This window comes from Nelumbo lutea, chromosome 2, assembly GCF_056320005.1.
Source record: "Nelumbo lutea isolate HS-2025 chromosome 2, American lotus-T2T, whole genome shotgun sequence".
Classification (NCBI taxonomy): Eukaryota; Viridiplantae; Streptophyta; class Magnoliopsida; order Proteales; family Nelumbonaceae; genus Nelumbo; species Nelumbo lutea.
The window spans coordinates 83,508,327-83,535,286 of record NC_142685.1 but is presented as its reverse complement, the minus strand read 5'-3'; the positions used below and the strand labels follow the sequence as shown (position 1 = coordinate 83,535,286).

The following is a 26,960-nucleotide window of genomic DNA, read 5'->3' as shown; positions in this document are numbered from 1 at the left end:
GATATGCACAATTTCAAAAGTATTTGTACCATCTCATTCGTCTATTGGCCAGTCCCAATCACCTTCCTCGTCGCCAGATCCTAAAAAACGCAATGATCAAGGAAAAAGGTCACTGAACAGTTCTGATGTTCACTGATACTACTGACTGAAAGTAGACTAGTACTTAGCTTAGGAACATGTAGAACTAAGGTTAATTAAATGGCATCAAAGACTTATGGCAAGGGAGCCATGAACAATAGACACTTTGTTCCTGTCGTAAGACAAGTAATAAGTGTGAAAAAGGGAAGGCAAATTGGTCATATGATCAGATGCTACTAAATCTACAATCCAAAAATGGCTAGTGTTACATGGGGTTGAGGCATGATCGGTAGTGGCTCGTGTATATGATTGAGCAAAAGTTGAAGAGGGAGGAACATGAGTGGAATGAGACTGTCTAGAGATGCCCACTTCACTCTCCAGCTGAGTCAAAGCAACTCTAACCGCAACCAATGCATCTAGAGAACTGGATCTGGTGTTCGGTTTGGATGTAGCTCATGTAGTTATAGTTGTATTGGCATTCCCTTTCATATTCCTAAGTCTTTCTATTATCAAAAGAGGATGAAACTTCCAACAAGTGCCCTTAGTATGTTTTGGCTTCTTACAATAGTCACAAAACACATCCCTCTTTCCTTCCTTCTTCACTTCCTTCTCCTTATCACCTCCAGTCTTTAGCTTTATGGCTACTAAAGCTGATTCCACAGATGGAATCTGTAACACTACCTTCCTCCCAATTCATCAAAAAAACATTACCTTCCTCCTACTTTCCTTACTATGTACCAAAGAATTGGCCTAAGATAAAGAGACACTATCTCTAGTGAGTAGTTGTTGTTTCACAATGTCATAATTAGAGTTTAAACCAGACAAGAATTCAAACATTGTTTTTCTCAACCAATTTCTTGTACATGGCAGATCCTTTCAGGCTCTCCCATACAATTGTTTCAAGATGATCAATCTCATGCCATAATGATTTCAAGGTGGAGAAATAAATTGACACAAGTTTGTCCCCCTATTTAAGATTATTCACCTCGTTTTTCAGTTCAAAGGCTCTAGCAACACTAAGGGGCTGAAAATAAGTTTCTTTCATATTATCCCAAATCTGCATGGAGTTACATAACCAAGTCATAACTAGATAACTTTCTTGGACCCACTTCGCAAAGAAGGATCCTCCTGTTCTGGTTTCTTGGTGTCTCCCATCACAAACACAAGCTTTCCCCCTTTTCCAATGGCCATCATGGCTGATTGGGCCAATTCCAAATAGTTTGTTCCATCACATTTGACAATAGTAATCTAAAATAAACTGTTGTAAGTAGCATTTCCGGCTCCTACAAGTCCTTCCCCATACGATTTAGACTCATTACCATGCTGAAATATTCAATGGAGGGTTAGAGAATAGAAGAAACTATACTGTTCAACATCCTTTTCCAAAAGAAAGGTCACTTCAAGCAAGATTCAAAATATCGATACGCCCGATATGCCGGTAGAGGCGTATTGGGTTGTATCGGTAGTTTTTTAGTTTTTTTTTTCAAATTCAGTTCAGAGGGGCTGGTTTAAGGTCCATCCACCCCCTGAACCAGTCAAAACCCGAAGCCTCCGATACGATACGTACTGACCAATACGGGCCGATACATATCAATACTTTGAACCTTGACTTCAAGTGCTATCCAGCAGCACCTACAATATATATATATATATATATATATATATACAGACCACTCCACAAACCCAAGAAGAGAAACTAAAATGAAAAACTGTCAACCACTCGGCATCCTCCCAAAGGACTCCAAAAGACTTCAGAAGTTTGTCAATCCAAAAAGAAGTATGAAAACTACACAAAAAGAGCTAGGTGCCACTCTCAATCACTGATTTAAGCCCTAAATCAGAAACTGACCTGCTTTCTCTGATTCTTCCTAGTCACCGGGCAACTCTCCAAGATTTCTCGACCTTGGGCATCTCCTGCAATCTCCAATGACCTCCAAGAACCAGGTGATTCAAGCTGAAACTTCCAGCCCAAGAAAACTCTCATGTAGTAGGCTCGACTACAACTACATGAGAGCCCTAACCAGTCTTAGACCTGCTCTGAAACCAAGTTGTCTGAAACCGGTAAAGTTCAGACCTGTTTTAAGAAGAAGAAATCAGAAAAAGAGAAGAAAAGAGCAGAGATGGAAGGGAAGAGAAGAGAGGAGAGGAGAAAGAATAGAAGAAAAAGGGTGCAGAAATTTTTTCTAATCTGCCACCCAGGTGCTATTTATATTAGTCACAAAATAAGAGGCATACAATGACAGGAATACCCGTCCCTAGTAACAACAGTAAAACACATGCTAACAGCAACATAACAGCAATATATCATCAAGAAATGATAGTGGGACCACAAGTTGGTCAACCATTTTCTCTACAATCTTTGTGGCTGAAAGCAGAAGTAACAAGAATGGTAGTTTCATTGCACTAACAGAACTCTTGGCAAAAGGAAAAAAAGGAAATGATTTGCTTACCGGAGGGAAGAGAAAGACAGGTGTGGTTGATGCAATCTTTGGCATTAAAAGAGTTTACATTAAAGGAAGAAAAGCCAGTGAGAATAGAATCAAAAACAAACTTTGGAGCGAAGGAAAAAACAGATACAGAGATTGGAGAACCAGATCCTAAACTAGAAGCTACAGAGACTAGCAACAACAAAGAGATTACATTGAGCATTGCTCAGGCATCCTGCTCGAAATTAATTTGGGAAGGAAAGAGAACCAAGTGGGGGAAGAGGAAAGTGGTGAAAGCAAAATCCAAAGTAAAAGGTTGGAAGGAGATACTAGAAGCAATTATGAAGAAAACCCATTCAAAGAAAAAGGCGATAATTATCACATTTGATTATTGGATAGCAATCCTCGTTGTGGGGGACTTCCAAATGGAATTGATGACAATGGAAACACCTCTTGGCTTGATCAGTGGAGAACTGGTCACCTGATTGTAACGAGTTGCTCCTCCCAGAAACTACGTGATTATTAAGCTTTTTGGATTGACATTTAATCTCTGGAAAGAACAGATTCTTAACAAAATAGCAGTTCATTACGATGGAGTCCTGGAAGCCTACTGTCGGCAAGATCTCTGAGTGGCTAACAATGAATTAAATGAAACTTTGGAAATCTTCATTGAAAATTGAGGGAGAACCATCTGCTTTGGTTGCAGACTGAAGCAAAACTCTGGTCTTTAAGGTCAAAGGAAGAAGAAGATAATGACTTGGGCAGTTGGCTGCCATGTGGAAGTTGGTTGACCCGCCCAAAAGGTCAAGACTTGGAAGCTGAAGAGTCGACCGATTTTCAATTCAATATGATGACCCAAATGCTGACATTAGCAGAAGAATAAGAGTGAGCTTTAATCCTGAAGGTCCAGGTGCAGGTCATGAATTAAATGAAACTTTGGGAAACTGCCAAGTATTTGATTTAGATCAGCAGAGCTCAAGGCATGGTCAGGCTTCCATGAACTCGGCGGGATGGTATACTTCACTCATAAGGATGTGGGTAGTGTTAGCAACTCACTCAACTATCACGGCAAATTGAAACATCCTGGGCTTTATACGAGTAATGTCCCCAACTTGGGGTGCCTCGGGTGGCATTTGGAACAATAATTTTGAGATTGGAGTTGAGGTACTTGTGTGCAAATTTACAATTTCAGTTAAATTTCAAGATCGTTTGGCAAATCTTTTTGGGAAGATCTTTTAGTAGCTCTGACAGTCAAAAGACGCACTGAGCTTTTGCGTTAAGATATGAGTAGCCTAAGCCCATTTGGTTAAGGCATGTCTTTCCGTGCATCTTTCCATGCAAAGATGACTAGAAAAAAACGTGAAAGCTCCATTTCGAGCTTCCCAAAAATCGCCTATTTTAGGATTCTCGCGTCTTTTCTACACGCCCGCTTTTGGCAACTAGATCTACCACGAACCAAACGGGAAAAGACCACATCATGGTCCATCGGGCTTGTAAATAGCCGACAAACCACGTAGAAAGACACGCCAAACAGCGCCATTAACAAGTAAAAGATGGGTTTGAGTGGGTTCGGACTAACGTTTATGGGATGGGCCTTAATGTTTGGGAGGAGATTGTAATGTGATTAGATTCACAGATGAATCAAATAACCCAAGACAAAGAATAAGTATAAGGATGAGGAAGTTTAATCGGTTCATTAATGGGTTTGAACTTAAGGAGTTGCTCCTAAGCTATAACAAATTTACTTGGCTAAACATTCAAGCTATTCCAATATGTTCCAAAACGGATATATTCCTACTTACTATGGACTGGAGGAACATTGGGGGAATATCCGCCCAAAGCATTAACAAGAGTCACCTCGGATCATTGGCCAATATCAATCATTAAAGAAAACGAGGGTCGGAGGGATCTAATTCCTTTCAGATTTGAAAATATGTGGTTATGTAATAGGGGATTTATAGAGAAGGTAACAAATGGTGGGAAGGTAAAATCCCATTGTTAAATGGGAAGGCATGAAGTTTCATCGAAAATTGAAGGAATGATTGGAACATCCAATGGTTTCGAAGATTAGAAGAGAAAAAGCAGGAGGTACTAAAGAAAATTAAAAATCTGGATTTGAATGAAAATATAGGTGATTTTGAATAAAGAGATAAGGAAGAGAGGTCGTTGAGGAAACAATTGGAGGATATTTTACATAAAGAGGAGGTTTCTTGTAGGAAAAAACCATGGGTTAGCTGGTTGAAGGAGTTAGGAATACCAAATTTTTCCATGCTTTGGCCAACAGGAGAAGGAAAAACTTTACCTCTAAAGTTGTGGTGAATGGCACTACCATTTCTAGATAGGATAAGAATTGAGATTAGTTGAGTTTTTGTGGAACACTAAAGTCTATTTTCAGGAGAACACTGAATGAGAAAAATTGAATTCAGGGTATAGAGTGTAAAGAGACCGGGCCGAATGGGCCCTAACAGCCTCTTATGTGATATCCTTTATTTTACCTTTTATTTTATGTTGATGGGCCTCACTTAATGAGCCTGTTATTTGTTCTTATTTTATTTTCTTTATTTAACTGCCATGTTGGCCGCCCACTTAGGGGTATACTTGTCATCATAAATTTGTTTTAGAGATTAATAAAAAATAGGGTTAGAGGAGAACGAAGACTAATTCGACTTCTTCTCTTACCTCTTCTCTTCGACATACACAGCTCTTGTACTATCATTCAGATCTGATTTGTAATGTTAATCACTAATTTTAAACCTGATATTAGAGGACTAATTCACATCTTAGAGTGGTCTAGATTAGAGGATTCTAGGCAGTGGATAGAATCAAGGAAGTTGTATTCTCTATAGATAGATCAAAAGCTCATGGACTAGATGGTTTTACTATGCCCTTCTATCAATATTGTTGGGAAGTGTTTGAAAAATGATCTATAGAAGGTGTTTGAAGGATTCTACTATAGAGTAGTGACTCACCAAAAAGGCTAAGGGAGGGGCAAGGGGAAGCTAGAGGTTCTCCCCATGGACCGGTCCGCGACGAGATCCTACGCCTGGACCCACAACATATTCGGCCAAGCCTTGCAACAGAGGCTAGGCTGAACCCATATGGCTTTTGTGAATATCAATGTTAGGGTCCCATGCCATACAAAGAAAGCCAAGCTAGCCAACAATTAAAAGAGAAGTGAGCCTGATGTACTTCTGACATTTATTGTAAATGAATAATAGTACTTTTGACATTTATTGTTTGAAGATTTCTATTATAGATTGATGTACTTTTGACATTTATTGTAAATGAATAATAGTACATAATTGATTCATGTTATATCTGGTGTGTTTTTGCATAATATATATATATATATATATATTATGTTTTATGAAAAAAGTTTGCAAAGGTTTTAATTCCCAAGATCCATCCTGAGCAGAGAGTGCAACACTGTACCTTGCAGCCGAGGGAGAGGTCATCTCTTGTCAGGCAGTGTTTGATCATTATGGACTGAGAGGTTAAGTGTAAGACCATTTAGGGCTTATATACCTGATGGGCTAATCTCACATAAGACCATAGTCCTTGGACCTTCATAAGGTGGCTAGCCTCAAGGACCATTTAGTGTAAATGTTGGGCCTGTTAAGAGCCTATACTGATGGGCTCGAGGGTTCACTGTGTTCAATAGTGCATTCTGATGTGGACGCGTATTAAGAGCAACAGCAGCAATGATCCGATGTTCTCATCCTATCCAATTCGGTAGCAACAGTCTTATCCATTCAACATATTAGATTTGACTATCTTGTTATTCTTATCTTATTAAGTTAGTAGATTAGATTATCTTATCTTATTAGGATTAAGAGAGACTTATCTTATCTTATCAGTCTTATCTTATCAAGATAGAGTTGGAGGTCTCCCTATTCAGCAAGGAGTCCCCCTACGAGTAGGACTCTTGTAATCTCCTATTTAAGGAGCCACTATTATTGAATAAAGGCAGCCAAGAATTTCAATCAAGAGAAGAGTTGAGGAGAGTTAGGGTGATCTCTTGGACAAATCACCCCTTAGGTCGCCACGATAGGGTCTGCACGCAAAGGGAGGGGCAAGGGGAAGCTAGAGATTCTCCCCATGGACCGACCCATGACGAGATCCTACGCTTGGACCCACAACATATTCGGCCAAGCCTTGTAACAGAGGCTAGGCTGAACCCATATGGCTTTTGTGAAGATCAATGTTAGGGTCTCATGCCATACAAAGAAAGCCAAGCTAGCCAACAATTAAAAGAGAAGTGAGTCTGATAGCTTAATGGGCCTAAAGCCCATTTCGGACTGGGTTAATGTGATTAATTAAATATGGGTGAATCTGGGTTTAGATCTGAATTTGGATCAGCAAGTTGATAAGATATGTCTTATCCACTTAAGAGTTATGATCCAAATAAAGATTTGGATCAAAGAACTCTTTCCTAATAGGATTAGGAAGCTGATCTTAAAGGTTATAAATAGAGGGTGAATTCCTTCAGTTAAACACTTTTACTACATTCATTTCTCCCTTTGTTCTTGCCTCTCTACCCTGTTCGATCTCCAAGTTCTTGGACTGATCAAGATTAAATCTTGATTATGATTTTTGCTAGAAAAATCATATCTGAATCGTTTTCACACTCCCTTGTGTGATCTTTACTGAAGGATTGCAATTCTTGCTAAAGAACTACTTTGATGATCCTACTTCATCTCAACCTGTGTCATCTTTAGTGGAGGCAAGATTTGATGACCTCCTTGAGCATGAACACCTACGTTGGGAGCTACGTTTGTGGATTCTGTATCAGCTATAGCGCTCTCTTATTTTGGTTTCAAATCTGATCTGGTTTGTCTCAAGAATGAACCTTGAAAAATGTAGTTTTCCTAAAACAGGGAATACAATTCCCGGAAGGGAGAAAGAAAATTTTTGAAATTTCGCCCAACCACCCTACATGGTTTGGCCATCCATATGATGGATCCCCCTTCCCTTCATGCATTGCACCCAAAGGATTTCAAGTTGTTTAACTTTTTCAATAGCTTATACAAGATCATAGCCAAAGGTAACTCCCGAACAAATAAAGTGGTTCTCCCTTCTATAATCTTGTAGTGAGAATGGGACGAATGGGCCTTAGTGTTTTTTATTTCTATTAAGTAGTGCTTAAAGTTTATATTTGTTGGTTATGGACCTTAGCTATGGGCTTTTTTGTTCTCTTTGTGTTGGCCGCCTCATTAAGTGCATCCAGCTAATTGTACCTCATTTTAGAATTGAGTTAATAAAAGAGATCAAGGGGGATAAAGAGAAGTTTGAACTCTTCTTTTCTCTCTTTCCTTCTCTTCTTCTTCCACAACCTATTGTTGAAACCACTTTCTTCTTCCTTTCTCTTCCTTTCGTTTTTTTTCTTATATTTTCTGAATTATTGCAGGTGTATTTCTCAACTTGGTATCAGAGTGGGTTCTCACTTTCGACTTCTTTCTTATTTCTTTACCCATACACAGTGTGTATGGAGAACTGATATGTTGATCAATCAGCAACTTATGCAGCCCGCTTAGGAGAGTTTTTGCAGAGGTTTCCATCCTTGGTTGAAGCCCAAGCCAGGTTCTTGGATATTTTTCCCAAAAACCCTAGATAACTGGAGAAATCTTGTTATAGGTCGTAGAGACTTTTTTAACCAAGTGCTTCGGGATCAGAGGTAAGACTTTTAATTTCTATTGAGTCTAAATTTGGGTTGTGAGGTGGGAGATTGTGTCTGAATTTGGAAGAGAGGGAGATTGCAAAAAGTACCAAGGTTTTGGGATATGAGGTGGCTCAATGGTTATTGACCTATTTGGGGTTACCATTGGGGGATAATCTAAGAACAAGTAATTTTTTGAATCTTGTGGTTGAAAGGTTCACAAAGAAATTGCAAAATGGAAGAAAAGCTACTTATCTATTAGGGGAAAATTTTATGGAATCTTCTGTTAGTGTTTAGAACTCCTAAAGGGGTGCACAGAAAGCTATCATCAGTATTCATGGTAATATGGCTGATAGTTGGGTTTCCCAGATTCTGGCTAGGGCTTCTAGAGCTTCTCCCAAGAAGTCCAATGAAATTTCACCTTCTTTCTTGCCATTTGTTAGGTTTAATCCTTGTTCTGGAAATTGTGTCAAATTTTGGGATCAAGTGATTGGATAATTCATCTTTGAAGGAGCAATTATGCTCTCTCTATTCCATTTTCAATCATAGGGACAAACCTATCTCTACTTTCATTGTGCCTTCTAATGCACCATCTGGTTTTGACCAGAAATGAATGTTTTTATGTCTATTCTCCAAAAGTTGGATAGGGTCATTTTGGATCCCATTAAAAGGAATAGTCGAATTTTGACCATTTCTTCTTCTGATCATTTTCTTGTTGCTCTTTTTTTTAACATTATAACCAAAGGATAGTTTGGGATGCATTTTCCTGTTAGGGAGGCTTCGAGCAAGCCTGTCCCTCCTCGTGTAGGTGCTTTTTGTTTGGAAGGCTTTCTAGAGAGAATAAAAACCCTTGACCTACTTCAAAGAGAAAGACCAAATTGATGTTTATCCCTTAATCGGTGCTCTCTCAATAAGACTAATGGTGAGTCTTGCTATCACCTATTAATCTCCTATCCTTTTATTTCTTCAATTTGGGATTGGTTTCTCTTAATTTGAGTGCAAATGGAACCCCCCGCCAAAGGATTGAAGCTTGTTTGCCTCTAACTCTGATAGTTGGCTGAAGAAGAGGAGTTCTTTATGGAGATGTACGAAGGTGGTTGTGTGTTGGACAGCATGGGAAGAATGGAATCAGAGGATCTTTCTTGATAAAAGGATAAGTAGGGATACCCTATGATAAAGTTCAGATCTGTATAGGTTTCAGTTTCAGAATAACAGAAAATAAGAATAAATGGAGAGAGAGACAGAGAGGCAGAGAAGAGAAGAGATAGAAGGAAAGACTGGATCAAACTTTCTCTCTAATCGACCAGATTTATTTATAGCTTTCTAAATAAAAGCACAATGACTGTTGTGCCCCCACAGTGTGGGACACGTCACTTGACTTGGAATACAACAGTAACTACATCAAGCATATAACATAAAGTAAAATGACTAGACTACCCTTCTACAGCTGACTCTAACACCCTAATTTAAGTCATTACAATAAGTGTGATCCATTGAGTGAAGTATCTTGATACTTTTGAGGGAGTCCATGCAAATGACTCGGTGAGGAATTGGAAGGAAGTTGCTGACTCAACACCTAGCAAGGCCATGGTTAGACCTGGTCCTTTCCGCCATGTGGTTTTGTTATGCAGATTTTGTATGGGAGTAGTGAAGGAAATCTGGGTCCTTAAGGTATAGAGGCCATCTTTAGAAATGAGGAAGGAAGAATCATCGTTGTCTACTCAGGATCGATTGGGGTGTTGGAGATTCTTTGAGGGATTAAATAATGGTGGTGCTGGAAGGTCTTAACATGGGTAGAGAGCTGAATATCCAGAAGCTAGTAATTCAGGGGAACTCAAAGTTAGCTATCGAATGGCTGCAGAAAGGAAGAGGGAGTTGGATGGTGGTGTTATATAAATGAGAAAGGAGTAAATAGCTGTCTCGAGGAATGGAAATCAATGTGCAATGGGTGAAAAGGAATGCTAATTCATTTGCTGATACTTTAACAAAGCAAGGGGTGGAAAGGGATCATCTATTTTGAGTTGTATTGTACTTATATTGTCTGTACTTAGGAGAGCTAAGAAAGTTAATCTCTCCCGTTTCCCCTCTGTACACTTAGAGAACAGAGGACCTACTGATCAGTCAGATAAAAATTTATATTAAGATATAAATCATCAGAAGATTACATAAATACCCCATAGTTATAAAATAAAACCTAAAAACAACCCAACTTAAGTAATAAACTAAATAGACAAATATACCCCTTTTCCAAATGGGCTGCACTTCAACCATGGCATGGTGCAGGTCATGATATGCACCTCATCTATGCACCTAGGAACACCTCTTAAATCATAGCACTCCACCTCAAGTTGGAATATATATACTCTATAAATCCAACTTGACAACCATAAAGTCAATCCAAGGTCAATGCAAAGCTTTAGTAAACAAGTGAGCAAGTTGATTGTCTTACTTTACAAATGGACATTTTGAATTTTCCATGAATGAAATAACAGTCCACCTTGGAAAGATTTGTTCATTCACGAAACACTAGGTTTAATGCAATGTGTATAGTTGCTTGATTATCACAATGCAATTGCATAGGCAATGGTATTGTAATCCCCATCTACTGTAGTAGACTTTATAGCCGTATCAACTCTCCCATTGAATGACTCATTGTACAGTATTTAGCTTCTCCGTTAGATTTAACTATAACACCATGCTTCTAACTCTTACAGGTAACTAACTGCCAACCAAGAAACATACAATACCCAGTAGTACATTGTCAATCTGTAGATGAACCTACCCAATTTGCATCAGAAACGCCAAATATAATTAAATGTCCAAGATACTTATATATCACACCTAACCTTGGGAATCCATTTAGATGGAAAAGGATCCTAAACACTGTAACAAGGTGAAGCACTGTAGGTGATTCCATGAACTGGCTCGCAATACTCACTGCAAAGTGGAAAAATATATTAATACATATAGAAGTCAAATAAATCATCTCAACTAGCCTCCTATACTTCTCTGGATCTTCTACAAGCTCCCCCTGATTAGGAATAAGTTTAGTGTTCAAATCCATAGGTGTGGTTACAGGCATACAACCCAACATGGCTGTCTGATCTAGTAAATCAAAGGCAACACCATAGGTCTTTGTAAACTCTTTTACCACTAAACGGGCCCCAAACACTCCATTGTACCATTAGGAAGGTACTATATTGTGTACACCCAACGACAAGTTCCCATGTATCATTCTCATGCAAAGTAGAAATCTTTTCTTCTATTGCTATCCTCTAACCAACATTAGCACACAAGACAAGGAGTGATTAAGTTACAAATGAGAGATAAAGAAGTGTAGGAAATATAGATATACATAGGATGAAATAAAAGAAGAGCTTGGATATTGTTCTCTCTAGCAATGCACGCATTATAGATTGATTCCATTGACATCCTAGAGTGATTCTAGGCTCCATTGCAGTGATTCCTTGGGTTATCTCATTCTTTTTCTAATCTCTTCTCCAAGCTATCAAATAAATACCACCTAAAATGCTTCCAACCTATTGAACAACATCCACCCGACGTTTAGGTCAAACTTTATAATTTTTTGCAATATTCAATAAAGTTTTGATTGTTCCAATTGATAAATTACAATCAAACCATAAAACATACATTATTTGGATCAAAACAGGAAAGCATGCCAACTAAATCTCTAAAGAGAGATAAGAGAAAAAAAGAAGAGCATTTGCCATAGAAAAGGGTGAATGCTCTCCGAAACATGAGAAAATCAACAAACAAAAAAATATTACGGAACCGCAAATAAGCACAAATGGTTGCTTCTTGGGTGTATTTATCAGATTATGATCATGACTATGAATTTAATATCTATAATATGTTTGAATGCAATGAATATGAGATGTGCAAATGATATAAATCAAGTTTGTGTTGTTTTTTTAAGGTAAAATAAAAGAAATTTATTAAGAAAAGGGTAGATCAAAAACCACTATTACACTACACACCACAAACAGGACTCCTAACCTTCACACCCCACTCTAATCCAGCAATCTGGCCCATACAAAACCCAACACACTCCCACAAACAACAAAAAAGGAGGTCCTTTCCCATTTGCTGAAATTGGCATTCTCCCTACAAAGAAACAAACAGCCTTGCACAAAGACCTTAAACAACAATTTACCGTCTTCCTCTTCCTCTACAAGCGTTCCTTAGTTTCAACTCCTTGTCAACCTTAACAGAAAGTCAACGTAAAAATCCACAACCTTAACTAAACAGTCCGCCTCGTCAAGCAAAACGTTCCCTTCACCCTCTTCCTCCTTACCAAAATCCTGATCATCCTCCTGCCCTGACTGTCTTTCCTCTGCCTCCAAATCTCAGAACATTTCCTTCGTCGCATCATTCCCCCCGAGAAAGAATAGACTCATCGATTTTGGTACCTTAGCATCGTGGTCCAATCTCTTCTCTACTGCACTCCAATTCACTGGCCAATATGTCCACAGCCAACATCTTAAAGGATCAAATGTTGGCAGCCCCCTAACAAACCTGCCCTTCCACCACCACTCTAACAGCAATAATCACACCATGTACCTCCATTATCACCGTTTTCCAGCTTGAAGCATGCAGAGGAACCCCATAGGATCATCCATCTCCTTGAAATTTTGTGTATTTTGTATTTCCTATTTTAAACAGTTGTTATGGTTGTATATAAAATCCTATGTATATAATGACATAATTTATTGGTAAGAATATATTGATATTTTTCCCATCTTTTTCAAAGGCATATCAAAGATTTCCAACAATTTCATAGTTTACGTAATTTTACAATGTTTCTCTGAGCTTGCTTCCATGAATTTGTTAGACCCCCCACATGCTCCAAAGTAATAAAACCAAAAAAATAAAACTAGTCCTAGAAGTAGAGTCAAATAGGAGGACAAAGGAATAGAAAGACCTAATACGCTGAAGCATCAGTCTCTAATATGCAAAAAGAGATGCAACAAAAAAATAAATCATGGAAGAAATATCACCTGAAGCAATTCTTTCAAACCCATTTGTTTTGGTTGTCCACCAAGAATACTGTGAAAAGAGAAAACAAATAACTGAAACAACAATGTACAGGTGATGCCGGATAGATCAATGGAATCTAAAAATGTTCAGGTGATTTATGATACATCAGTGGTATCCAACAAAATTGAAATGACATAATAATCACCATCTTAATTATTGAGAAAAAGCATGAACTAATATAAAATGTCAATAAATATTAAACAATGTACTCGGCATGAATCTTCAGAAAATGAAAACAGAAAACAATCAAAAACCAAGTAATCAACAACTGTATTATGATGGAAAATTACTACCATTTCCAGAAATAATTAGCACTGTGATACAAGGGACAATGAATAAGATGGGCATAAAATCCAATTGACTCCTGTAAAGATTGTAGAGAGAATGAGGGTGTTGGTAGCTTTACTTGTAAGAAATTAAGAATATTTAGGATTTTTTCCTTTATGAGGGTATTTCAGTGATTTTGTAACTAATCCACAATATAAATATCACTAGAGGGGGACACCAGCCCAACTCCATTTTTAGTCTTCTCTTAATTTGTTTTGCATCTGCTCTCTCCCTTTTCTTTCATTTATTTCTTCTTCCTGGTCTTTGTTTCTGATATATGACACAAAACAGCTCCCACCAAAGAATTCAAATATGAAAATTTGGAAAGTGTTCTAGCCAATTACAAGGATAAAGGTGAATTTTGGATTCTGTAGTTCTGAATGTTAGAACCAAAGATATAATTCAATGTTGTCAGACTCAAAGGTGGTGAAATATCAGAAATCTTGTATCTTGATTTAACTGGTTTAACCACCAGTTAGATCATTCTGCCTGTAAACCATCAGATAACCAGGATCTGAAAAGCTCAATGGGTCATGGGTTCACCAGTGGACAGTCCAGTCCAATCCACTGAGTCTTACAACATGATAGAAGATATATGCACAAGTGCTTCTACTAACATTGAAACATCGGTATCTTAAAGAGAACAAAGAGGAAAATCTCACATTAGAAGACAACCCAAGCAAATTGATAATGCAACTAGAAGAGCCAAACAGCATTCATTCAATAGTACAATGCTTTGTAAAGATCCAAGTCATAAGGAAACAAAAACATGTGTAACCTAAGCCCTAACCCCTAAAAATCAAATATCAACAATTATAAACCTGTACCATTACAAACAAGGTGTAAAATAGATCACTTTTATACAAAATTGATGCAGGACCAAAGCTTTAGTAAAAATTAATGAAGGACCAGTGTGACCGATTGGTGAGTCAAAAAGGTAAATGTGGACCATGAGTTGGAGACAATTCTAGGATTAAACGAATGGTAAGTAGGGATTAGAAAGGTTTTGGGGCAAATACTTGAGAACTGCAGGTTCTTCCCAGTACACTAAAAATAACAAATTGAAAACATAGGCATAAAGGAACTCTTTACAAAAATTTGTGGAAGTTTAGGCAGTGTTGTATGGAGACCCCCCACCCACCCCCATTTGGAGGGCACTCACAAGTTGAGTAATACCCAAAGTCAACTCTCCAAATTACAAATCTTTGCTTTAAATACCTCTATTAATAGTGGTCCAACCATTTAAATTGTTCAACTAACCACTCTAAAATGTCTATTTTTCCAATTTTAACATAGATCAATAATGGGCCGAGAAGATCGAACAGGGTACCCACGCGTAACCCAAGGTACGTGGACTGAAAATGCTCATGCATGGCCCATGCAAAGCCAGCCCACCATGCATGGCCCATGCAACAGCTCAGTAGAGCAGGACCCAGTAGAGAAGGATTCGGTAAGGCCACAAGAATCGGTCAAGCAGTTATTTGTTGATTGTTAGCTAGTCTTAAGCATGTTGTTAGCTGGTCTTAAGCAAGATTGAGTCAAATAAGTTATTTGTTAATTCTGTTAAGTTGTTAGCATGAGAAGGCATAGGGATCGGCCATGTAGTTAGAAGGCTAATCCCTTACTTTAAGACTATTTCAATGGTAGGAAGTTAAGAAGTTTGTGTATTTAAACACCACCCCACCACATGGATGGGGCACTTGAGAGTTAATAAACCTCTTGTGGTCTATTCTCGCCCTAAGCAGAATACTCTCTCTCTCTAGCTTTGACTGGGACCTATCATTGGTATCAGAGCTAGGCACCGTGGCAACCAACAAAGAAATAATTGAAGTTTGGAAGTTGGGCTTGGAGGACTCCAAGCAAGTTTCAGCAAGCTCGAGTTAGGGGTTAATGACAAATTACACCAACTCGAGGCAGCCATTAGTAGGATGTCCGAAGCATTGCTGACCCGGCAGGAACCATCGCTTAGCCAAGCTAATAGACGCAGCGGACAGTCCTCCGAACCTCCTCGTGACACCTCAGAAGGAGGCCGACCCATGTTTTCCTCAAAACTAGCCAAGCTCGAGTTTCCCAAGTATTCCGATGATGCCCCAACCGAATGGTTCGCCCGTGTTGATCAATTCTTCGAATACCAGCGAACCGAGGAACCACAGAAAGTCTCGCTCGCCTCATTCCATTTGGAAGGAGAGGCAAACTAGTGGTGGCAATGGTTACGTCGGGCATATCACGAAGATGGGAAGGAGGTAACATGGAAGATTTTTGTAGATGAGCTTTGGGCTCGTTTCAGCCCAACAAACTGTGAAGACTTCGATGGGTCGTTATCAAAAATACGACAAACGAGGTCTCTGTGGGAATATCATAAGGAGTTCGAAAGATTGGGCAACAGGGTGCACGGATGGACACAAAAGGCGTTGGTGGGCACATTCATGGGCGGTCTCAAAACGGACATAGCCGATGGAATTCGGATGTTCAAACCGAGATCCTTGAAAGAAGCCATAAGCCTGGCGCGCATGAAGGACGAACAGCTGCGTCGTCAAGAGAAGACTCTGCGTTCAACCCCTAGAACCACCGGCGACTCTTTCACGACAAGAACAAAGACAACTCCACCATTGAAACGTCTTTCTTGGACAGAAATGCAGAAGAGGCGTGTCCAAGGTTTGTGTTTCAACTGCGACGAGAGATTTGGGCCCAGACATAAATGCAAGAGGCCGCAGCTGCTACTGCTCGCCAGAGACTACCGATGATGAACCAGAGGATGACGACCAAAGCTTCACCAACACGCGCAAAGAGCCGGAAATCTCACTCCATGCCCTTACAAGATGGTCGACGGCTCGGACCATGCGTGTCACGGCCAAGGTCGGATCCCACGAACTGATTGTTCTCATTGATAGCGGATCCACCCACAACTTCATCAACGACCGCATTGCCAAACTACTGCAGTTACCGATAGTACCTACCAAGCCCTTCAATGTCAAAGTCGCAAATGGTGAACCCCTTCGATGCCGTGGAAGATTTGAAAACGTGCACGTTTTACTGCAAAGTATCCCGTTCACCTTAACACTTTACTCTTTACCACTGATTGGGTTGGACATGATACAAGGAATCCATTGGCTCGAGCAACTGGGCACAGTGGCGTGTGACTGAAAGAACATGACGATGAAGTTTTATTGAGTTAACCAACACCGGCTGTTGAAGGGGATTGACAATCAACCAATTCAGCCTGCATCATTCAAAGCACTCTCAAGGGAGATTAAGCAGGGGCATTCGCTATTTACCATCTGTCTCCACGCAACCACGGAAGAAGCATCGCCCCAACTGCACCCGGATATACAGCAATTACTGGTAGAATTCAAAGATCTCTACCAAGAGCCCACACAGCTGCCTCCACGTAGAGAGATCGACCATCACATCAATCTCAAGGAAGGAACGGAACCCATCAATGTCCGCTCGTACAGGTATGCCTACTTCCAAAAAGCTGAAATTGAAAAATAAATACAAGACATGTTAAGGTTGGGGCTAATACAATCTAGCACCAATCCCTTTTCTTCCCCTATTTTGGTAGTAAAAAAAAAGGATGGGACTTGGCGCTTTTGAACCGATTATTGGGCGCTCAATGTCGTAACCGTTAAGGATCGCTTTCCTATCCCAATGGTTGACGACATGCTAGATGAGCTTCATGAACCTTCATTTTTTACTAAACTTGATTTACGATCCGATAACCATCAGGTACGGATCCACCTGCGGGACATTCACAAAACGGCATTTCGCACACACAACGGTCACTATGAGTACTTGGTTATGCCCTTTGGCCTGTGTAATGCACCTTCCACCTTTCAGGCTATCATGAATTCTGTCTTCCACCCCTACCTCCGAAAGTTTGTGCTAGTTTTCTTTGATGATATTCTTATTTATAGTCCCAACTGGAGCATGCATCTTGAAAAGGTTAAAACAGCTTTTGAGGTTTTAAGGCATCACCAATTTTTTATCAAGTTTAGTAAATGTATATTCGGCCAACCAGACGTGAAGTATCTGGGTCACATTGTCACTTCCCAAGGGGTCAAGGTAGACCAAGGGAAAATTGAGGCTATGCTCAAATGGCCTCAACCCACTCATATTACTGACTTGCGTGGCTTCTTAGGCCTTACAGGGTATTACAGGAACTTCATCCGCAACTATGGGATTATAGCTCGACCCCTCACCAATCTTCTCAAGAAGGGTGAATTCAGATGGACAACCGAAGCCCAAGAAGCATTTACGGCCTTAAAAAAGGCCATGACCACGACTCCCACACTGGCAATGCCTAATTTTGAAAATCCCTTCACCATTGGGTCAGATGCTTCTGGCGCATGTATTGGAGCAGTATTGACGCAACAGGGATGACCCATTGCATTCATGAGCCGAGCTCTAGGCGTCAACAAGCAAAGTTGGTCCACATATGCCAAAGAAATGCTCGCCATTGTTCAGGCAATACGGACATGGCGACCTTACTTGTTGGGCCGCAAGTTTTACGTCCAGACCGATCAGTGCAGCCTCAAGTATCTATTAGAGCAACGCATTGGGACACCAGAACAACAAAAAATGGGTATTCAAACTGCTCGGGTACGACTATGAAATCATCTACAAGCCTGGACGAGAAAACTATGTTGCAGATGCACTTTCGAGAGTCTTGGGCAGTCCCAGCCTTAATACCCTTTATATGCCTCAAACATCTCTATGGGACACCATCAAGAAAGAAGCCAGCGCCCACCCCTACATGATCCGCATCAGCAAGCTGGTAACGGAGAATCCTAGAGCTCCATACATATGGAAAAATGGATTGGTATGTTACAAAACCAGGTCGTGATCCCTCCTCAGTCCCACCTCGTCCCTATACTATTACAGGAGTTCCATGACTCCCCCTATGGTGGACATTCTGGGGTACTACGCACATACAAGCATATGGCACAGCAGTTCTATTGGTCCTCCATGTACAAAGATATTCAACAATATGTAGCTTCTTGCGCCATTTGCCAAAAAAAAAAATAATAAGGCGGACACTCTATCCCCAACAGGACTGCTACAGCCATTACCCGTTCCCTGCCAAGTATGGGACGACATTACCATGGACCTTATAGAAGGACTACCACCCTACTAAGGCAAAACCACTATTTCTGTGGTAGTAGACCGTCTCACTATATCAGCTCATTTCTTGACCTTGCCACACCCCTATACGGCGAAGGTACTAGCTGAAAGGTTTGTAGAAGGAACTGTGAAGTTACATGGTATGCCAAAGACAATAGTTAGTGACAGAGATCCTATCTTCATCAGCCACTTTAGGAGGGAGTACTTTAACATGTCTAGTACCAAATTGCAAATGAGCTCCGCCTATCGTCCCCAAACTGATGGACAGTCAGAAGTGGTCAACCGTTGTCTAAAGCAGTATCTTCGTTGCTTTGTTTTTCAGCAACCTCGAAAGTGGAGCTCCTTCCTTCCATGGGTAGAATTTTGGTATAACACCACCTATCAATCCTCTATCGGAATGACGCCCTTTCAAGCACTGTATGGAAGACCACCACCTCGTATTCCAAATTACCAAGGTGGAACATCCTCAATAGAAAAAGTAGATCAAGCCATGCTCTCTCGCGATGCCATTTTGCAGCAACTCAAAGTAAACCTGCATGCGACTATTAACCGCAAGACCCAAATGGCTAACGCTAAAAGAAGAGACGTCAAGTTCCAAGTGGGCGATCTGGTCTTTCTCAAGCTCCACCCATACCGACAGCACACGGTTCATAGGCGGGCCCATCACAAACTGGCCAGTCGCTATTATGGGTCGTACCTAGTGGAGGAATGAATAGGCAAGGTGGCCTATAAACTGCAACTTCCCGAGGGCTCGCGCATCCATCCAGTTTTCCACGTCTCCCTACTCGAAAAACAGGTGGGCGACACCACTGCCACTAGCATCGACTTACCACCCATAAACGAGGGAGAACTCATCACTGAACCAGCAGCTATTCTTGATACCCGCTGGGTGAAGAAAGGATCCACCTACGTGGAGGAAAGTCTCGTCCAATGGAAGAACCTTCCTAGCGAAGATGCCACATGGGAGAATTCCCAAGAGTTGCGCGAGAAGTATATCAATCTGGACCTTGAGGACAAGGTCCATCTTCAAGATGGGGGCAATGATGGGCCGAGAAGATCGAATACGGTACCCACGCATAACCCAAGGTACGTGGACTGAAAATGCTCATGCATGGCCCATGCAAAGCCAACCCACCATGCATGGCCCATGCAACGGCTCAGTAGAGCAGGACCCAGTAGAGAAGGATTTGGTCAAGCCACAAGAATCGGTCAAGCAGTTATTTGTTGATTGTTAGCTAGTCTTAAGCATGTTGTTAGCTGGTCTTAAGCAAGATTGAGTCAAATAAGTTATTTGTTATTTCTGTTAAGTTGTTAGCATGATAAGGCATAGGGATCGGCCATGTAGTTAGAAGGCTAATCCTTTACTTTAAGGCTATTTCAGTGGTAGGAAGTTAAGAAGTTTGTGTATTTAAACACCACCTCACCACATGGATGGGGCAATTGAAAGTTAATAAACCTCTTGTGGTCTATTCTCTCCCTAAGCAGAATACTCTACCTCTCTCTAGCTTTGATTGGGACCTATCAATCAATTGTTTATTTAATCTTGTCAAATTAACATCTAAATTAGGAAAAGCATTAAACACAACTAGTGGTCACGGGCTCACATGGAAAATAAGCAAACTCTGCATGTTTAACTTGTCAATTGCAAAAGTAATTTAACTAATTAAATTTTTATATTTATATAGATCTATGTATTTCTTTAACAATGATGATGATGATGATAATAATAATAATAATGCATGTCTAGAAATCCTACATTTTTTACTTCACCAAGTCAAATTCCCACACACTAGTCAGATTCTGACTCTCTGAGTCATGCAACTGTGTTTAGGCCAAGGGATTGTAAGTTGGAATTAAATTCAAGGCATTGTAAGAAGCTTTTGAAAAAAAGAAATAAAAATACCCACATGGGAAAATTGCGAAAGTTCCAAAAACTAAGTTTTAAGATCAAAGATGGCAGAATGGTGATTTGATAATTTTTTGGTACAAAAAGAAGAGAAGTAATGAAACAGGAGAAATGTCAAGTTTTAGTGTAAACCTAAAGAACATGCTTATATTAATTTTAATTCCTTAGGCTCAGTTCAGAAAGAGTACAAATACAAATATGAACAGTGCAAATACATATAAAATACAAGGTTTTGCACTCTACATTAAACTGAACCTTAGTTTGGAAGAGTGTTGATACAAGGTTTAGAAATGCTGTATAGTAAATTTTGCACTGTACATATTTGTATTTGCACTCTTCCCAGAATTAGCCTTTGGGACATTGAAAGAACTCCGTTAATGAAGAATGCATGCTATAGATGGCTAAAATGGCTGTTTGCACGATAGGAGAGAAGGGAGGGAGGGAGAGAGAGAGAGAGAGAGAGAGAGAGAGAGAGATTACTCAATCAGCACTTAGAATCACTCTACAATTCATAAGAATCTCAAACTATAATCACAATATCTAGAAAATTCACGGAAATACCATTTACCAAGTCATTTGACTCAGAAAACAAGTACTAAATAGTATAGGGTTGGCCAATCCCACTGGTACAAAGGAAATTATGGAATTGCAACTATCATAATTTGACTAAAAATATTGAAAACTGCTCAGTTAATGAATTTGCAATTCTAAAGATAAATAAATTATGACAAGAAAAATCAAAATGCATGGCCAGAAGTCCCCATTGAGCAAGACAAGTAAATATACAATTTGACTGAATTATCTAAAACTACAAAAATACATAAACTTCAGAAAACTCCAATTGACTTGTTTGAATATGCATCACCCATACTATGTCAGCTAATTTTCTTATCAGAGTACAAAGATGTTTTATAATATGATTTAACAATGTTGGCATTTGGCAGATGTATCGGGAGTGAGTAGTATGATGTATACACGGTGCACTGTATCACAGTCATACAAGTGTCATTGCATTACTTTGTACTCTTTGCTTAAATAATAATGAAAGAGGAACAGGGCATTGTACTCTTCTCTAAACAAGGAAAAAAGTATTCCATATGCTAACCAGTAGCATATGAAAATATTAGAATAAACTGTCAGTTCCACTCGAAATAGAGAGGGTAAGGTTATCCATTTAGACTATATATATATATATATATATATATATATATATATATATATATGTAGTGTTTTAAAAGGCGTGGGAGGCGTACACCTTAAGGCACACGCCTCCAGGCATGGCGCCCCGAAAACGCCTTGAGGTGTATGCCTCGTATGCTTTTTTTCATGAGGCATGCTAGAGTGTACGCCTCATACACACCTCAGGTAAAAAAGACAGAAAAAAAGAAAAGAAAAAATAATGAAAAAAAGAAAAGAAAAGAAAAGAAAAAGGAAAGAGGAAGAAAAAGAAAAATGAAATTTTTCTAAACATAAAAGATTTTTATTAAAAAAAATAAAAATATAATACAGCAGAGTACAATAGTTATATCTTTTCTTTAGTCAAAGTGCCAAAAGATTCCCGCTTTTGAGCTGAAGTAGGGTAAGAAGTACCATCAAGTGGAGACTCCAACTGTCCGGACTGCCTTGTGCTGAGCATTCCTTGGGAGGCCATGTAGGGCATTCATTGATAATATGCCCATATTGTTTGCAATAGGTACAGAAATTCCTTCCTTACAATGAGAAGCCACATGCCCAATCTCCTTGCATTCATAACATTGAATCTTCAAAAAGTCCTTCCCTTTCAGTTCAGTGGCTAGAAACACTATGTCCAGGCCTTGTTCTCTCATCCTATCAAAAGAGGACTGTGTATATAGTCTAGTCTACTCCCTTAGAAGTTGACCCAATATAGTGTCCAGATCATGCACATTTTCCCCACCAAGTATGTTCGACCTTGTCATCTCATAATCCGGTCTAAGATGGCATCAGAAAATGCATAAATTTCCTCTGATCAAAATGTTCTCAGAGTCTTCACACAACAATTGGTAGTGATAGCTCAAAAATGAACAAGTTTATATTCTGTCAATAGAGTAACAAATCCAGTATAGTATTCCTAGATCTCTCTCCCCCTAAGTGTATGAGAATATGTCCATTTTAATCTGATATTGCCTAGACATGTTTGATTGCTGATAGACTTTCTATAGGTAGTCATACATCTCCTCAGCAGTTTTGATAACCTTCATATGAGTAGCTACATCAACAGTAATCGAACTTAAAATCCAGAAAACTATCTGGGGCATTATTAAGTTTCAACTTTTATTTTATCAATAACAGACACTTTTATTAAGAGAAAGAAGATAGAAAATTATAAATTTTCAACTATTTCAGCCCCTTAGCATCTATATTATCAGGGACGGTTGCAGTACCATCCAAATAACCCCACATACTCTCTCCTTAAAAAAAAACTGGAAATGAAATTTCCAAAGTGCATAGTTTGCTCCATCAAACTCCCAAGTGGTCTTCTGTTCAATCCTCAGCCCCCATTTTAATTTATTAAATTTCAGTAAAAGGTATAGATGGGTCTGTACTTGTCCACACTTCAAGCATAATGGACTTTTGTGTTAAGGGTCGTATTACAGAATAAAAAACCTATTCAGGGACCTCACCTAACAGCTTAAGGTTTTATGTTGAACAGTTTCTTGAGATGGTATCAAAGCTTAAGCTGTTAGGTGAGGTCCCTGAATAGGTTTTGCCCAGTAACCACATAAAAAGTCAGAATCATATCAATCATAAATTTCACTATATGCACCATAATGCAACCAGCTTATGTTATTAGCAATGTGTATTATGTAAATTAAACATAACTGCAAAAGAGAAATACAATAAAAACAAGTGACTAAATAAGAAAAGCAACTTTATGTGAAGATTAGAAAAACATGCTTTCTCCTTCAACATTAAACTGCACTTAAAATTACTATAAAATATCATCGACCAAATAATACTAACATAATAACAATGACAGTCATTACTTCATGTTCTAATACATAAAGACTTGGAAAATACAATTTGGCAGGCCAATCACAAATAGAATACCGAAACTACTCACCCCACCATGTTGCAACTAAAGCTAGACTGAAGAGCACTGAAGCGATAAAGATTGTTGAGAACAATGTTTGGATCTGATCCCCTTTTTATCTGGTAATCAATGGCAACAGGTACAGTCAACATCACAATGAGACACAAAACCAAAAAAAAAAGTTCACAACTCCTCACCAAACTTTGGAATCTCAGCAATTAAATGTGCATCATTTAATCAATTAAGAAATAGAATAAAAAACCAGCATTTAGAATACCTCTATGACTATGCGCATTCCAGTCCTATCACTTTCATCACGAATATCACTTATGCCTTCTAAGGTCTGTCCAGAAACAAAAAGCACATTCTCAGTACAAAAGATTAAACATGCTAGCATTAATAGAGATTCAGCAAAAAACTAACATGTATATACAGATATATAACATCCAAATAGACCACCCAATGTACACGTTTTGAAGAAATACAGAGAATTGGCTAACATAAATTTAGTACATCAAGAAACAAGATTCCATGTAACCAGTCATGGAAAGGGTTTTTATCTACATTTCATCCCCATTTGTTCATCTCTAATATTTCCCTCTATCTCAGTGACAGGCATAGTTTTCAAGGCGCCAATGCAAGGCTAGGTGATAGGGGGCACCTTGTCGCCTAGGCAATGGATTTTTTTCAGTAAAAACATGTATCCTAGGGTAGTTCCCTAGGTTCTATAATCATATTTCCTTAATAAATATCCATAATTTTCATAAGAAAAGAATAAAATTCATGTTAAAGTATAGAAAATCAACATATTCCAATATATTCATGAGAAGAAAAAGAAGAAAGAAAAGAAAATTAAAAAATATAGGGGCTGAACCCCTATTCCTATTATAGGAAAATAAGAAAAGAAAAGGTGAGCCTCAAAAAATTAAGAATATAAAAGTTTTTTATAACACGCTATAGAAAACGGCTTGGCGATTAGACAAGGCGAGGCAGGCCTCCAGGGGCGCCTTGTTGCCTAGGTGTCGCCTTGACAACTATGGTGGCAGAGATACTTTCATATCTCTAAGTATGTAAAGAATCACATAAGTGCATGAGGCCAATTGGCTTAGTTGCATAACCCCATCACTTTCTATTAAGGATCATATATCCTTTCATATCTTATGAGTTTGCTTTTTGGCCTCCATCAGACAATGTTCGCAGCCATTTTACACTAAACCTCTCTAATTGGTAAGTGTTGACCCGTCATATCAAGAACCCCAAGGTACTATGAGAGAGTCTTCCATTTTAGGTAAGCCCTTCCCACTAGCCTATGATGCTCTTAAGTCTTATCATCATATGAGATGATCCAACAGGCATCTACAACCAAGCAGATAGCCAAATTTTATGGCGCATCTCCGCTTACCACTTCATTGTATCATCCCACTAGTGAGGGAATGCCTTTAGAGATTGCATCCTATTTTAATCCCTATCCCATGCACTTTATTATTTGAGATCAGCTTTTAGGTATTACCAAGGTGGCTTCCACTGATTTTACCAAAGTCAGATTTATGTTGGTCCAATGAGCTAGGGTTACCTTGGGTTCCCTTCTTTAAAGAGGAATCAAGTGAGAGACCTACTGTCAAGAAGATCATTCAATGATCTGCAAGGCATCATGGAAACCTAAAACTTCCAATAGCTTTTTATCATCATTGGCTTCTCCCATCTCTTCTTCTCTTCTAACTAAGAACTCTTTTCTTTTTTCTTCTATTTCACTGTTATCAAATCATATTATTGTTTCTTTTCTTTCTTTACTATTCCAAACTGCTTTAACATACATAGGTATTCAACCCTTAGAGCATCCCACTGATTGGTACATCAAAAGCAGCCCAATCCAACACTCAGTACAATACTATTATCAAGTCAAGGGTTAAGTGCAACTTTCCAATTTTGACCATTTGTCTCCAAGGCCCAAGCAAGACTGGAAATGGTCCCTAATCAATATTTCAACAAACACCCATTAGTTGCAACTTAGGTCTAACCTTGCCAACTAAGACAAACTACTCCACCAACTCCACCAACTCGATAGTACATCAGTGTCATCTTTGACATGATAAACCCCCCAAGTTTATCGAACAGCTGAGAATATTCTTAACTAACAAAAGTCTCATAAACGTCTAATTTAAGGGGTAATACACATAAACATACCAAACACACATGAAACAATAATGATCTAAATTTATTCACTAAAAAATGTCAATATACATAAGTTTGATTGGAGCTAAGGGCATACACTGTCAAACAAAATCAATACAAACCGCTATTGTTTCACCAATTGTGCAACCCAAGAGAATGGGAGAGACTGTAGTGGCTGCCTCTAGGCTTTCCAGTATGGACCAATCTCAATAAGACTGCAAATAACACCTAGAAAGCCCTATGTGCCAGCCTTAATCAAGACTCCAAGTCAACAATCAGCCTTCGAAATGCAAGGTGCCAACTAGCTGGTTGGTAAGGTTTCCTGCTGGTAGTATTGCAGACTTGGGATAGAATCCTGCCTACACCTGGATTGGGGGGTTAATTATGGGTTGGGGGATGGGCTACCCCCATTGTGTAGCCCTTCAGAAGATACAAAAAAAAAAAAAAAAAAAAAACAATCAGTCTTCAAAACAAATCTCTGATTTTGTCTTGATTTTTGGGCAGCTTCTCTAGAACGTCCCAGGCATCAAATCTATGCACTATTCTCTCAAAAAATCTTCTGAAAACCAAGTGACTAATGCTAGACTGATCAGCAACTCAAAGCCCCATACAAACTGCTCATCCAAGTAGTGTATGGGTCTAAGCAAAGAAAAGGAAGAGGGAAACCAGCTCTAATACCAAGTAGCCGATCACAGCTGTGAAAATACAGCAAAAACCATAACAAAAAGAAAGAATTAATGCTGTAACAGGTTCATAGCAGGTCTGTAACAGAGAACAGTAAGAGAAGAAAGGAAGAGAAGGAATTTAGGGAGAAGAATAGATCGTGGATTCTATTGAGTTCCCCACTTACTTTTATTTCAGAAATAATTAGAGAAGAAAAATTACACCAATAGCCCTCTTAGGGTGGCAGTCACTAAAGGGGATCATGTGACCACGCATGAGACAACTTAAAATACATAAAACTAAGACAAAACAATTAACAGAACTGTAACACTCATTTAGGCCCAATTGGTGGTACAGGGGTACAAATAGGAATACGAAATAGATTACAAGGAGACATTTTCCCCTGTAGCAAAGATGACGACAGTTAGTCTACTTTTGGCTATCTCTACATGTAGACATTGGGGCATCCATGAAATAGATGTCAAGAATGCCATTTTACAT

General features: G+C 39.1%; 1 protein-coding gene across 2 annotated transcripts in view; it reads right to left on the bottom strand.

Annotated features, from left to right (window-relative positions):
• The window catches only part of GYRA (DNA GYRASE A), a 96,781-nt gene that overhangs the window by 35,015 nt on the left and 34,806 nt on the right, over nt 1-26,960 (bottom strand). For both annotated transcript variants that reach the window (XM_088970414.1, XM_088970413.1), the window contains exons 11-13: nt 23,902-23,967; nt 23,655-23,743; nt 13,179-13,227 (exon numbers count right to left, since the gene is read on the bottom strand). In XM_088970414.1, coding sequence (XP_088826540.1) covers nt 13,179-13,227; nt 23,655-23,743; nt 23,902-23,967 — 204 coding nt within the window. The remainder of the gene's footprint in view (nt 1-13,178; nt 13,228-23,654; nt 23,744-23,901; nt 23,968-26,960) is intronic.